We start from the raw sequence: 13,309 nt of genomic DNA, 5'->3' as shown, positions 1-13,309 counted from the left end.
GGGTCTATAAGTTTCGGCCCCAATGACGGGGCTCAAGAGAGCTGGTGTAACGCCCTGGTTACCCTAGAACAGTTACGGTGAACGGTGAACTGGAAATTTGACTCATTGCCTGAGTCATTTGGTTAAAAACGTGTTCTAAGTGGTATTAACAGATTAAGGTGGAAACCAATAAAAAGGAAAGGATATGTTTTATTTAATACATAAAACTGTTCATGGGCCCACAAGAACATTTACAAGTTATTTACAACTCAAAAAGGTCATTACTGTTTCAAAATCACAAACCCGCCGACCTAAGCGGCAAAAATAGGGTAAACCCCCTAGTTCCTCTGAGAACTCCTTGGCCGTGGTGGTCAAGCGGCCGCATATGTACACATCACCACCTAAGCTCTCCACTCAAGGCTGGGTGAGCTTTTCTTTCCCTTTACCTGCACCACATAGCACCCATGAGCCAAAGCCCAGCAAGAAAACACAACATTGTATATAAACAATATCAAAGGATTATCATTATAATCACACATAGCTCATAGCTCTCAAACAGATGAGTGAATATCACTTGAGGTTCTGGTAAACCATACTGAGTGACTGACAAGCAAGTCACTAATTCAAACAGAAGAGTGGCTGCTGGGTAAGCCACTAGCCTTCAACAAATGAGAGACTGATGAGTAAGTCTCTAACTCAACCAATGAGTGACTGATGGGTAAGCCACACAAGCGCTTATAATATTCATCGAACTTGAGGTCGGTCCGGCATTAATGCTCTTTGAGTCATTCAATGCAGAAAGTCAATTAGATCTAATATTTATTGGCTTGCATGGAACACGCTAAGGCTGTCCTGACTAATGAGTCAGCACTATGTGACCAATGCCCAATACCACTGCCGAACCTGACTAATAAGTCACAGCTTCACAGTTGATACTAGCACCTTTGCCAAATCTGACTAATGCGTCAGTACCATGCACAAGTGAGCAACATTTTCTAAGCATTCAATATTCAATCTGTGTCCACATTTACACAACCAACATGCCTCATGAATAACCATGAATGTCACATATGGGGTGCAGTTTTCTTACCTCTGGTTCGAGCTAGAATGAATAAAAGAACGACCCTTGAGAATGATCAACCTTTTTGGTCCTTTAGTGGTTACCTGGTCATAACCAATTATGGGATTCCATCAACAAAATGAATAACAAAGGGTTCCCAAACCAAAACCTAGCCTCCGAGATATCAAACACTACTAAACCGGGTAGTAGGATCGACCCCGAGGCCTAAGGCTTGAATCCCCAAGCTAAAAACTCATTTCTAGCCAAAAATGCCCTATGGGCCGCGACCCTCCCTAGCCGCGCCGCGGCTCGCCCCTCAGACAGAGGCGGCCTTCCCTGCCAAGCAACGTGGGCTGCGGCTCACCATAGCCATGCCGCGGCTCATTTCGCAAAACAACAAGAACCAGAATTTCTCCCCTGGGTTCTTCCTTGAAACCAACCCTTCAAACCAATTCCAAACATCAACCTAACACCCAATTCAACCCCTAAACTTCATCTACATCTCACCCTCATCAAAACCCAAGTTAAACACCAACCTAGCTTCCATTAATTCCAACTATCCACCAAGGAATTACAAGCTGAAAACTTAAACCAAAACAGAGTAAAACCAGAAAACTAATGGCTGAAACTCACCTCAAACTTGAGATTAAACCCCCTTCAATGGATGAACCAACCCTACGAACTCAGCTCCTTGATCTCCTAGCTTGATTCCTCACTTTGAGCTCAAAAACTCCAAAGGAAGACAAAGAGAAGGTGATGTACGGGAAGGAGAATTCTTTGCTCTGTTTTGTTCAGTTTTTCTACAGCCAACTAAAGCCTCATATAAATCCAAACCAAATGACCTAAATGCCCCTAGGTCATTTAAGGTTTCTAAAGTCATCCCAAGGGTAAAATCGGTATTTTCCATCTATCTCGTTAATCATAATTAACGCTCTCCAATTCCCACTAATCTCGATAACCCCAAACACCAATAATTCATATCCCGTTACCCTTCAATGCCTGGTAACGTTCTAATCATTAAAATCACCCCGAGACTCCTCCCGAGCCTCGAACTTAAACCTATTATGACCAGACCGCTAATTAACATACCATGGTCGTCTCATGCCGAATGGCTCGAACAAACCCACATCATAATGTGGTCTCAACATATATCACCGACATGCACACAAATATACAATTTACCCTCAACGGGCCAAATTACCATGACACCCCTGTAATTAGAAATATGGACTCACATGCATGCATTTAACATCATATTATAATATAATCCACATATACATGCATTTTATCAATTAATGGCATAATTAAACAAGTATGGCATTTCCGGCCTACTATTCCCGCCATTAAACTACATCGGAGAATTCAGGGCATTACTGCTGGCCCATAACATTCATCATTATTATTAGGGGATTTTTAAAAAATATGGCTTTTATACCATCAATGTGCAAAAATATGAGAATTATATTTTTCTTAATTTGTATAGGAAAATTTATTAAAGAAAAAATTAAAGTATGTGAAACACAATTAGTAACTAAATAAAATATAGAAATGTCACATTTTTATCATAGTTATGTTTTATTTGAATTTGAAGGTAAGTTTATTTCATTTTTTTTATTTTTTCCTTTGTTTTTTAATTATTTTTTCAGTTATTTTTTCTTTCGTTTTTTCCTTACTTATTTTTTCTTTCCTTTTTTCCTTTTTTTTTCTACCAATTTTTTCTTTTCATTTTTATTTATTTATCTATTTTTTCTTTCATTTGTATTGTTTTATTTTTTTGTTCATATTTTTTTAGTTTTTTTTTCTTTTTTTCTTCGATTTTTTCTTCATTTTTGTATTTATTATTTTGTCCTTCAATTTTTCTTGTCTTTTTTTACACATATGAGCTTTTTTTTTTTCTTTTTTTCTTCTTCTATTTTTTTTTTCTTTTTTTTCCCCTTTTTTTCATTTTTTTCTATAAATTTTTTCATTCATATTTTTTTCATTATTTTTCTTTTCCTTTTTATTCATTCATCTGTTTTTTTATTCAACATTTCTTTTGTTTTTTTTTTTTTCCATATTTTTTTTAGTTTTTTTCCTTCATTTTTTGTACTTTTTCTTTTTTCATTCCATTTTTTTCACACATATTTTAACATTACATAATAATTTTAATATTTTTTTATTTATTATCTTTTATTATTGTAATTTTTTTTATAGTTTTTTCCACTATATGTAAAAAAAATTCAAATCAAATTTTCAGCATTTTCTTTTTACTGTAACCCTTATAAGAACACCAAAATTTGGAAAGAAAACTAATAAAAATATGAAAACGTAAATGGTAACTAGTTACCCTAATGAGAACTTTCAAATCTAGAAAAATAAATTATATGAAGAAGATGGGAGAGAAGGAAAATGTAGTGGATATGATTTTTTTTTATCTTCAGATCTGTGGAAACTGGTTACCTTCCCGTTCTTTGTGTGTATATTTCTAGGGATAACTAGTTACTTTCACGTTCTTTGTATGTATATTTCTGAGGGTAACTGGTTACCTTCACGTTCTGATGTGTGTGTATATTTATGAGTTCTTTATGGTAACTGATTACTTATGTTACTAAAATCATAGTTACTTCTTTTTCCTTTTTTAATGAAGTGTTCTTCATCTTTTTCCTTCAAATTTGATATTTATTTTCATATTTAATATAAATAACCTATCACCCCTCTTATGGTCATTGGTTACCCCTCTCATGGCAGAAAGTTACTCGTCTCAGGATAACTGGTTACCCCTCCTGGTACATATTATTTAACCTAACTCTAGGATTTTTTTTTTACATAACTATCAAAGATCAATCAAGTAACTGATTATCTTACTCAGTATTTGAAAAAAGAAACGTAAAATCTAAAAAAAAAGGAAAGAAATGTTTATGATAAATAAAAATAATTTTAAACACAATTCATATTACAAAAAAAATTATAAAACAACTAAATAAAAATTTAATATAAAATTAGTAATATAAAAATACAAATAAGCTAAATAAAATAATAATTAAATTACAAACATTTTCTTCCAAAATAATAAAACTTGATTAAGAGGAAAACTATAACATAAACAAATTTTTATATAAAAATATATGAAATTAAACCCAGTAAAAATTCTTAAAAAATACTATAGATTAATCTTTTTTTTTTTTTTTTAAAAAAACCATTATTTTTGCCCAAACTATTAAAAATCAAATATAAAATGTAATTTCCCTTATTATTACAAAGTCGCTAGGAGCCAGGAACGACAAAATAATCGGAGCAGCAATTGAGTCTGTTAAACCCTAAAACATGCGAAGAAAGGGAAGGTGATTAGGACCCAGTGCTGAGTGCGGTGTCAAATGTCAATGGCGCTTCCTGCTTCTACTCTTTTTCCTACTTATTCTTCTTCGCCTTCACAGTTTCCGGTAATTTACTTTCCTTCTCATTGCTGTTTTTAGTATTCTTGCACTTGGTTTATTCTCTTTTTATACATATATATATATATATATAATTTACAATTTATTTAGAAACTAAGCTCCCCACTTAAAGAGACTCTGTTTCAGATTAAAGTTAGTGCAAGTTTATGATTCAATGGTTATGTAAGTCGAGTTTTTTATTTTATTATATTTTGTAACTTATCCATATATTATTTCTTAATTGAATCGAGTATTTTACTCGAAGATTTTTTTTTCGGTATAACAAAACACTAGAGAAATGGGTATTATACATAAATATTAGAGTTGGGAGTTGCTTAATTCTCTGATTCAAGTCCAAAACTAGTATTTGATGTATTTTGGAGAAGAATTATAGTGATAATTGATTATTTTTCCTTGGGACAGATAAAACTATTTGGATACCGATCGTGTCAAGTCAAAAAGAGTTTGGTTCTAGGGACTCGTCACCAGACCTTGTTCAAATATGCCTTGAAAGTATCAATGTCACAATTTGGTGGACCAGAAAAGGTCAATATGCAAATCAATGATGTCAAAGAGAAATTACAGAAAGTCATTCCTGACTCAGTTAAGGAGCTCGAATTGGAGAGAGGGGCTGATATACTGGTGCAGAAATTGCTTTCTCTTGGACAAAAGGCTTTAAAATGGTCCACTGTTGTATTGATTGCTTTGAGCTTTTTATCCGATGTTATATTCACCATCTCTAGGAACCAAGAATTAGTCATGCCGTTTGGTCTTTTGGCTGGTTGTTTAGTGGCCGATTTCTTGAAAGAAATATCCATAGAAGTGTTTCCAAACTCACAAGTACGTTCCATAATCTTCTCTTCTGTTAATATACATATTTATTAATGCAAAAATACGAGTAAAATGCTAGTTGTGTTTCTGGACAGGGAAAAGGGTCAAACCGGAATCTTATAGTTATTGGCTGCTTCTTCGTTCTGGTCAAGTTCATCTCTGCTTTTTTCGGGAGAATTGGAAATGTGTTTCTTTTACATGTTGGCAATGGTGGGTTTTTACAAGTTTTGTGGCTTTGGACCAGTTTGCTTAAGGGGAGAAGTCTTTGTCGCTAGAAATGATTCGTTAGCAAATGAGTAATTTTTACCTTAAGCTTGTACATTGAGAAGCTTTACTCTTTCATTATCTGTCTAATCCTATAAAAGATATATTTTCTTCTAGCTCAAACAACCAATTTGCCTGAACTTGTTTCGTTTTTCTGGATAAAGTATTCGTTCATTCATACCGATAGCTGGTACTTACTTATATAGACCAATTTAGTTGTATACAATCTACAGCCAACTTTATAACTAATGATAATATATTCCTGCATGGCTTTGTTCATTTAACTGCCCTCCGTGGACCAGAAAACGCATGGGACTTGAGGTTCCCTATCTGAATGTCTTGATATTTTTTTTCTTTGCCCCTGCTAAAAGATTAGTTCATAGAGGCAACAAGAAACTACACATTTCCAAAGATAATATAGTCTTTGGAGTTTTAGTGAACACATTTCAAAAGTTTATATATAAAGGGAGGATCTCACAGGGAAAATTTGTGGACTCTTCCTTTGCGTAATTTTCCAACTTTACTGTTGGCGCGTTACATTGCGCAGCAAAATGCCCCACGCCACCACATATCACTACAAGGCTATCTGACATAAGCATTCCCTCTTCCCAGCACTATATATTCTCTCAACTTGACTTGATGACTATAGTTTTTACAAAGGAATTTTGTATACAAAGGTGTAAACTATGCACACAAAAATATTAAGGAAAAAAAATAAAAATAAAAAAAGCTCCTATCACTTGTGGCTAGCTGATTCTGCTGGACGATTCTCCTGAAAAGTGAAAAGCAAAGACAGCCATGAAATTATATCTTTGACTCCGGAAAGATAAAGTCCTCCAAGCATTGGATGAATCAAACCTGGCTTCACATTTTCTGGAACCCGGACGCCAGCACCATCCTCCCGATGATTTGAACATCCACATTTGAAAAGGTCATGAGGACTTACTGTAAATTGGCAGTAAGCTGATTGCAACATTTGATGGATTTCTTCCATCGCTCCAGACTGCTCATCTCGCTGGTCCATATCAATAAGAATCTGCATTGACAATTATCAATTATGGAAAGGGGTGCATGAACGAAGCAAAAAAAAGAAGGAAAACAAGCACATGCTGTCTATATTTTGAAACTAACCTCTGCAACATGGTTCTTATATATGGGGTTAAACCGCTGCCGACAGTATTCATTGAAAAGAATAGTGCAAATAACCAGCGGAATGGTGAAGCCGGATGCTACTGGAGACTTTCTTAATCCAAAAACCCCGAGAGCAATTATTTGCATAAACACTAATGAAAATATAGTCGTATTGTGAACAATAGGCCAGTACTGTCCCCCAGTTTCGTATTTTGAAACATACACGTTCAGAATCTGGAGAAATTTTTATTGTAAGAAATAACAAAAGAATTTGTTGCCCATAGCCTTTCAGTTGCTTTAATCAGCAAATTTGTAGAGAGGATAAATGGGTAACGAATCAAATAAGAAGACACATATAGATTCTACTTATGTGCTATATGTAAAATAAATAAAATCAATACGATGGATGCATGAAAAAGCTGTGGTAGAGGCCCCTCCAAGACAGAGTATAGCATAGCATACACTGACTGGAGTTAGTTTACCACATCGCAAATCAGAAGAAGACTAGAGTGCGCACCTGGTTTCGATAGACAAAGAATGCCAGTATAAAATAAACCAGCAAGAAGGGCAATATTAAGGGAACCAAGATGGAACAGGTGAAGCCAATGAATCCAAATAGCAAGAGTCTTGGAATATCAGTATGATATGGAAAAGACAGGGGATCATCTGGTGAATCTGACTTGATTCTGAGCATAAATCTTTTTATCAAGTTGCAAAGGAGAGGGTAAAGTTGCATGACTTCACATGCCAAGCTTGCCCAACCAGATGACAAAACATAAGTCAAGAAGAAACCAGCCTGCAAATTTCAAAATCATGAACATAGGTAAAAAATAACTTACCAACCGATGCCTTCTATCAAATGAGCACACAAAACCAAAGTGGCAAAAAAAAAAGTATCACTAAAATCAGCATTGAAATATTATTATTGCTTTAAAATCACGCAAAATATAGAATCGCAACAGCACTATTTTAAAAAAAAAAGGACCTTGCCCATGTAAGTGAAGGAAATATATACATGTATATATATATATATATATTTATATATAGGTAAGAGCATAATATTGAGACATGCAAATGAATTAACAGACTTTAGATGCAGAGAAATGTCACCTGAGCTGGAACAGCAATAGCAAGCTGTGCAGGTATGTCCTTCACACTAGAAAAGACTCGCAATTGGCGGATGACAGATCCCGTAAAGACATTGACGAAAAAGACATTCCAGATTGTGAAGTACAAGATTTTGCAACATGCACTCTTCTTTCTCCCACTTCGGGAGACAGATCCCTCCACTGCTGAAAATAACATCATAACTGGTGGAACTGTATATAGAGCTAAAATCAAAATCACACTTGGAAGGTAACCTGTAAACAACCCGCTTACAAATTTCCTGCCAAATAAAAAAATAATCAGGCATTTTTACACAAAACACCCTTATTTTGAAGGCCATCTCCCAAGTAAACCTCAGACTAATACAAGATAAAATAATTATGGACCATTACCATCTCACAATTTTCAATTAGATACAATAAACATTTGGAAGTCCGATAAAGCAGGACAAAAAGGGAAACACCTAATTGTAGCAAACTAATATATAACTTTATCAATAATGTAAACAGCATTTTTATTTCCAAATTCCAATGTATCATATCGTCCATAACTTTATAAATTTAAATTGATAAGTCTCTATCTCTTTTAACCCTGCTTCCCACACCCTTCCCCTTTTTCCTCGCCATGGTAGGAAAGTTCAGTAATGCACAGTTAACAAACAGAGATCATCACTGCTATATGTACTTACTTCTTTAAAATTCCTGTAAGAAATGGAAATGTTTGTTGTAGCTGCTCTAGTTGAGTCATGCCTTGAACAAATGTAACTGGAATAAGAAACACGAGCATGAAGGCAATGGCAGCCATAAGAGTTGCTATCTTACGAATCCACAGTTGTCCATACGGTATCCAAAGGTTTGACCAATAAACATCATGTGGTTCAGGTGCCATGTCCGTCACCCATAACATAGGGTTCGATGATTGAAGAACCTGTGAAGCAACAACAGCAGCATGGCGAGTCTTGAAAAAGACAAAAGCAGTGGCACACTCCTGTTTATAGGACCCATCCGTTAGAGACACTAAATCAATTAGCACACATATATTAATGAAACACCATTTGATCATGAAGGCCACAAACTGAGAAACAAAAAAGGTAACAAGAACACTCATAAAAACTTTTAATCTTAAAGGAAATAACAAATAACAGTCGGGAGAACAAAAACCAATTAATAATTGCAATTATTGGCTTAAGCACACATACTATCAGTATGACAAGCATTGTTAGCATATAAACTACAGTATGACAACAGCATTGTTAGCATATAAACTATGTAAAAGACATCCATCTCTTCTTATCTCCACATATTTGCCAAAGACAGTAAATTAATATGATTCAAGGCTGTTCTAGAAATTACATAAGCAAAAGTTTTAAATAATTGCAATAAAAATTAACAAAAACCCAAAAGCTGATGACAAATTGTATTGCATGGACCAAATACGCAAGTACTAAACTAAATAATTGCAAGTTGTATATAAATAACCTCAAAACAAAAATGAGTAACATCCATCAAGACAAATTAGAGACCTTTTTACTTCCAGGAAAATCCATGTCACAAAAGTCAGCTTTCCCCTTGACAGTATCCTCAGAAGAAAGGATCTTAAAAGAATTTGTATGCTCTACAACACAGTTACCACAATGGATTATACTAGGTGCACAACTCTTTTCAACAGAAACATCCTTGAACATCATGTACATTTTCTCTGCATCATTCTGCAAAGTTAAACAAGTTGTGAATTAGATAAACATTTAATATAAAAAATTGTAGTATTGCATGAAACATGACAACCAAACAAACCTCCATTTTTTTTATACAAGCACAACTCTCAAATTCATCACCTTAAGTTCCAATAAATGAAGGTTTTAGGAATCCAAAAGTAACTATTTCCAATATATTTTGATCCAGAAGAAAATTTCATCATGCAAAAATTTCATGTTTCCATCTTATCTTTAATATTTAGGAGATATAGTGATTTTATACAACTAGATGCAATAGCATATATGTAACCGTGAATTTATTAATAAGATTTGAACGATAGATACAAGGAAACACAAATAAAAATAGTTCTCACACTATCAAGCCGATGCAAAGAAATATACGCAGTAGAAATAAAAAACCAGAGCAGACATGTAGTTTTAGCTTATTGTAAGAACCTAGAACACAATTCACTTATCCATCTGAAAGCTCATAATAGTCTATTTCCGTCTATAAATGAAGCATAACTAGCATTAAATGACACCTAGTGAGCACAATAAATAAACATAGATACTAATGTAGAGAGAATAAATATTAGAAGCATATAGGCAAAGGGAGTTACTCCTAAATTTCTGTATCATTAAGGGTAATTTGCTCACCATCAATTTCTGAATTGTACCAGCTTTATATACCATTTGGTGAAACAAATAGCCTGATGCATGATATTTCATAAAGAATCGTTTCACACTATTACTGTACGAGTCTTCAGCAGACCAAGGAATAGCACGAACTAGAACTGTAAAATGACTTGGGTTTGGAGGAGATTCACTAATATGAGCGAGCCTCATTTTAGAAATGCTTTTATACTCCTACCAAAAGAAAAAGGAAAGTAGTTAGCTAATAATTAAAAAAAAGAATTATAACTTGCAAAAAATTATTAAAAACTTGAAACATATATATAAATAAAAGACAAGTTTTCCATCCTTACGAAGTACAGAAGCACACAAGCTGAGCACGTTATGATATATAATGTAAGACAGTGAACCCAAAGCCTGGGAGAATGTAAACAAATGAAAGATAAGTAATTATTTAAGGTAAAGAAAAACAAAACAGGAAAAATCAAGTTTTAATGGAAGCCTATGATCTTGAGATAAACTAATCTCAAGGTCACTACTCTTAACAAGAGATAAATCAGAAATGTGAGGAAAGCTACAGAAAAAGAAAATCCTAATGTAGAACTAGAGGATTCCACATAATAAATAAGAATAAAGATATACACACAGCCACCCTAAGTTTCTACACATCCATGCGGATTCAACTGGACATTTGTTGACAGAAAAGAATAAGTTCTTCTCTTTAATAGTAGGACTAATTAACGCAAAATTCATACCACTTAGAGGCTTCTTGAACGTTTAAGATGGTAAATACTTCCAAAGACTCCAAGGGAATTTGTTGGTACTGCCTCTTTTGACCATAATAATTCACCGGAAGCACCAGAAAACAGCAAGTGACTGCAGCTATAGTAAAAATCCGAATACTGTAGACAGACAAAATAAAGAAATTAGCACCTTCAAAGCTGCTGCAAATAATAATAATAAAAAAAAAACAATACCAATGTGTACAAATTCTCTATATTTATATGAATTAAGACTGATCAAAAGTGTAAAAGCGTTGGATACATTTTGTGTAACATCTAACTTACCTGAAAACCACAATCCTGAGGAAAACCACAGCATCCAACCCACCAATATTCAAAAGATCTTGTTCAGTACTTTCCCAGGCTCTCAATACCCAACTAGGAGAAGGAATAAATCTCTCAAAGCAGTAAGGATCATTGCGTCTTGAGCGGCCAGTAGCAATCCTCCGCCCAAAGTACACACTTATATTGCTTGGTTGCTTTCTCAATATGGAATATAACGACAGAAGTATCAAGCACACAGCTATATTGATTCCAGCAGAAGTCAGAAGAGCTGAAATCTTCATCTCCACCCAGACTCACTATATCTGTAAGCTTAATAATGTATCTTCATCCGAGAAGCAAAACACACAATACCCTGTTTATGTAAAGCCATTAGATTGTTCAAAAACCGATATTGACACAACTTCAGCCGCTACGCAACTAATACGTTAGTTTTATCAATTTGATTGGTTTGTTAATCAACAGATTTTATCCAATAATAATAATGATAATCTAACACAGAGAAAAACCTTAATTCAACAAAGAAAAAAAAATAGAGGGATTCTATATCCAATGGTACTCGAATTGATCCATTACTTCCGCAAATAAAATAAAGAAAAGAAAGAAAGTATATATTCTAGTGCCCATTTGAGCCGTGAAAATTCCCAATTCTTTATTAAAAATCTCCCACCATACAACGAAACCCAATTGGGTATTTATGGAAAACGAACCATCATAAGGAATCAGCACAATCCAAAGCTAATTGTTGAAACAGAAACATACACAGTTCAGAATCGAAACAAGGAACCAATACAGAACAGAAAGGAGAGAAAAAATGAGGAGTACCTGTAGAAATCAGAGAATAAGCCGTGGAAAAGCCGAAGAGAAACTAATAACTGGTATGATTTGATAACCCCGAAAGGGATCGCGTATCCTAAGATTACGACTGAAGCGAAAGCTTGAACTCCATAGCCGGGTTTTGCTTGGAGTTAAGAAAAGCGTAAATGATTGATTAGAAGGGAATCAAATAAAAAAGTATAGAGATATAAAAAAGTAATTGAACGCTAAAATTGTGACGCATTCTTTGAAAGCCACCGCGTTTCTTTGTTCTGTAAATTTCACCGTCGTGAGAAGATTTGCTGAGAAGAGCGGGAAACTCCACGTGGCTGACAACCATGGGACTGGGGACAATCGCATGCTCCAATTTCAAACCGCCATAACTGCTACATTATTTTACTGCATTTTGTCTAATCCGTATGTATTTTTACTCGGGACATTTTCATTAATACATTTATGAGAAATTTTTATTTCAATTATACGGAAACTAAAAATTTATTACATAAATATATAATTTAAAGTTTTTCTTGCAAAATTACGGTGTCCACTAAAAACTCTATTTTTTTATCTCTTTTTTCTTTTGCACGTCTACCACAGACGTTGTCAGTGTCATCTTTGACACAAATCATTAGAGAAAATCCGCAACAAATAATTTCATCAGTCTGGCAATATATATATACATATATATATATATATATATATAAAGGCTTTCTCTTCTTGTTGAAAAACTTCACCATATATACAGTACACAACGCCATAGTTCATGAGAAAGAGAACTTATGTATATATTTATATATATATATAAGATTCCCACATGGTTTTTGGTATTGTGTTATAATTATGTGCATCATTCTAATTTTATTTCACATTAGCCTCAAAATTTAAATTTTACTTTATACAAACATCATTTTATTGTAATTTAGCATAACTTGAATATTATTTTCATGCAATTAGCTAATAAAATATAAAATAATAAACATCAAACTAACAAAATTGAAAGCATAGAATTTATGATGGAAATGAGAGCTAATTGTATCATAGAGTGTCGAGCATATATTGTGACTGCAACTTTTGATTATGTTAATTAAGACTTAATTGCCTTTCCAAATTGACTTGGTTTTTTTAACATGTTAATTAGATTATTTAACACGTTGTTTAGGTTGCATGGGGTTGTATAAGGATGATTAATTTATATAATAAATTTGCTATAGTTGCTTAACATGCTGAAATTTGTAAATTGGTTTTTATAAGTGCTTTAGAATGCATAACAAATTGCTTAACATGTTGTAATTTTCATTTGAGGTTGCAGTGGATTGCACGA

At 33.8% G+C, this 13,309-nt stretch overlaps 2 protein-coding genes across 4 annotated transcripts; one reads left to right on the top strand and one right to left on the bottom strand.

The window, feature by feature from the left end:
- Positions 1–4,273: 4,273 nt before the first annotated feature.
- Positions 4,274–5,670, top strand: LOC133805423 (uncharacterized). 2 transcript variants are annotated; one of them, XM_062243606.1, is made up of 3 exons: positions 4,274–4,458; positions 4,873–5,289; positions 5,360–5,670. In XM_062243606.1, exons 1-3 carry the CDS (start codon positions 4,393–4,395, stop codon positions 5,531–5,533), a joined length of 657 nt encoding a protein of 218 aa, XP_062099590.1. In that variant the 5' UTR covers positions 4,274–4,392; the 3' UTR covers positions 5,534–5,670. The 2 variants fall into 2 exon arrangements, with proteins under 2 accessions (XP_062099590.1, XP_062099589.1); XM_062243605.1 differs by having other exon boundaries at positions 4,276–4,458; positions 5,376–5,670.
- Positions 5,671–5,860: 190 nt separating this feature from the next.
- Positions 5,861–12,441, bottom strand: LOC133805422 (CSC1-like protein RXW8). Of its 2 annotated transcripts, XM_062243604.1 has the most exons (12): positions 11,998–12,440; positions 11,176–11,527; positions 10,864–11,010; positions 10,462–10,525; positions 10,133–10,342; positions 9,305–9,490; positions 8,471–8,769; positions 7,786–8,062; positions 7,193–7,471; positions 6,676–6,909; positions 6,403–6,580; positions 5,861–6,316 (listed from the first exon to the last, which is right to left on the bottom strand). In XM_062243604.1, exons 2-12 carry the CDS (start codon positions 11,454–11,456, stop codon positions 6,291–6,293), a joined length of 2,181 nt encoding a protein of 726 aa, XP_062099588.1. In that variant the 5' UTR covers positions 11,457–11,527; positions 11,998–12,440; the 3' UTR covers positions 5,861–6,290. The 2 variants fall into 2 exon arrangements, with proteins under 2 accessions (XP_062099588.1, XP_062099587.1); XM_062243603.1 differs by having other exon boundaries at positions 5,861–6,580; positions 11,998–12,441.
- Positions 12,442–13,309: the final 868 nt, after the last annotated feature.

Source organism: Humulus lupulus, chromosome X (assembly GCF_963169125.1).
Source record: "Humulus lupulus chromosome X, drHumLupu1.1, whole genome shotgun sequence".
Lineage (NCBI taxonomy): Eukaryota > Viridiplantae > Streptophyta > Magnoliopsida > Rosales > Cannabaceae > Humulus > Humulus lupulus.
This window is presented reverse-complemented; position numbering and strand designations above follow the sequence as displayed.

What these genes read in the sequence shown, in the direction of transcription:
- LOC133805423 (XM_062243605.1), top strand. Translation starts at nt 4,393, where the DNA reads ATGTCAATGGCGCTTCCTGCTTCTACTCTTTTTCCTACTTATTCTTCT. An exon ending in CTTCGCCTTCACAGTTTCCG is followed by an intron (nt 4,459 to 4,872) that starts GTAATTTACTTT and finishes TCCTTGGGACAG; the next exon opens with ATAAAACTATTTGGATACCG. An exon ending in AAGTGTTTCCAAACTCACAA is followed by an intron (nt 5,290 to 5,375) that starts GTACGTTCCATA and finishes GTTTCTGGACAG; the next exon opens with GGAAAAGGGTCAAACCGGAA.
- LOC133805422 (XM_062243603.1), bottom strand. Translation starts at nt 11,456, where the DNA reads ATGAAGATTTCAGCTCTTCTGACTTCTGCTGGAATCAATATAGCTGTG. An exon ending in CTCAGGATTGTGGTTTTCAG is followed by an intron (nt 11,011 to 11,175) that starts GTAAGTTAGATG and finishes GTCTGTCTACAG; the next exon opens with TATTCGGATTTTTACTATAG. An exon ending in CTTGTGTGCTTCTGTACTTC is followed by an intron (nt 10,343 to 10,461) that starts GTAAGGATGGAA and finishes TTCTTTTGGTAG; the next exon opens with GAGTATAAAAGCATTTCTAA.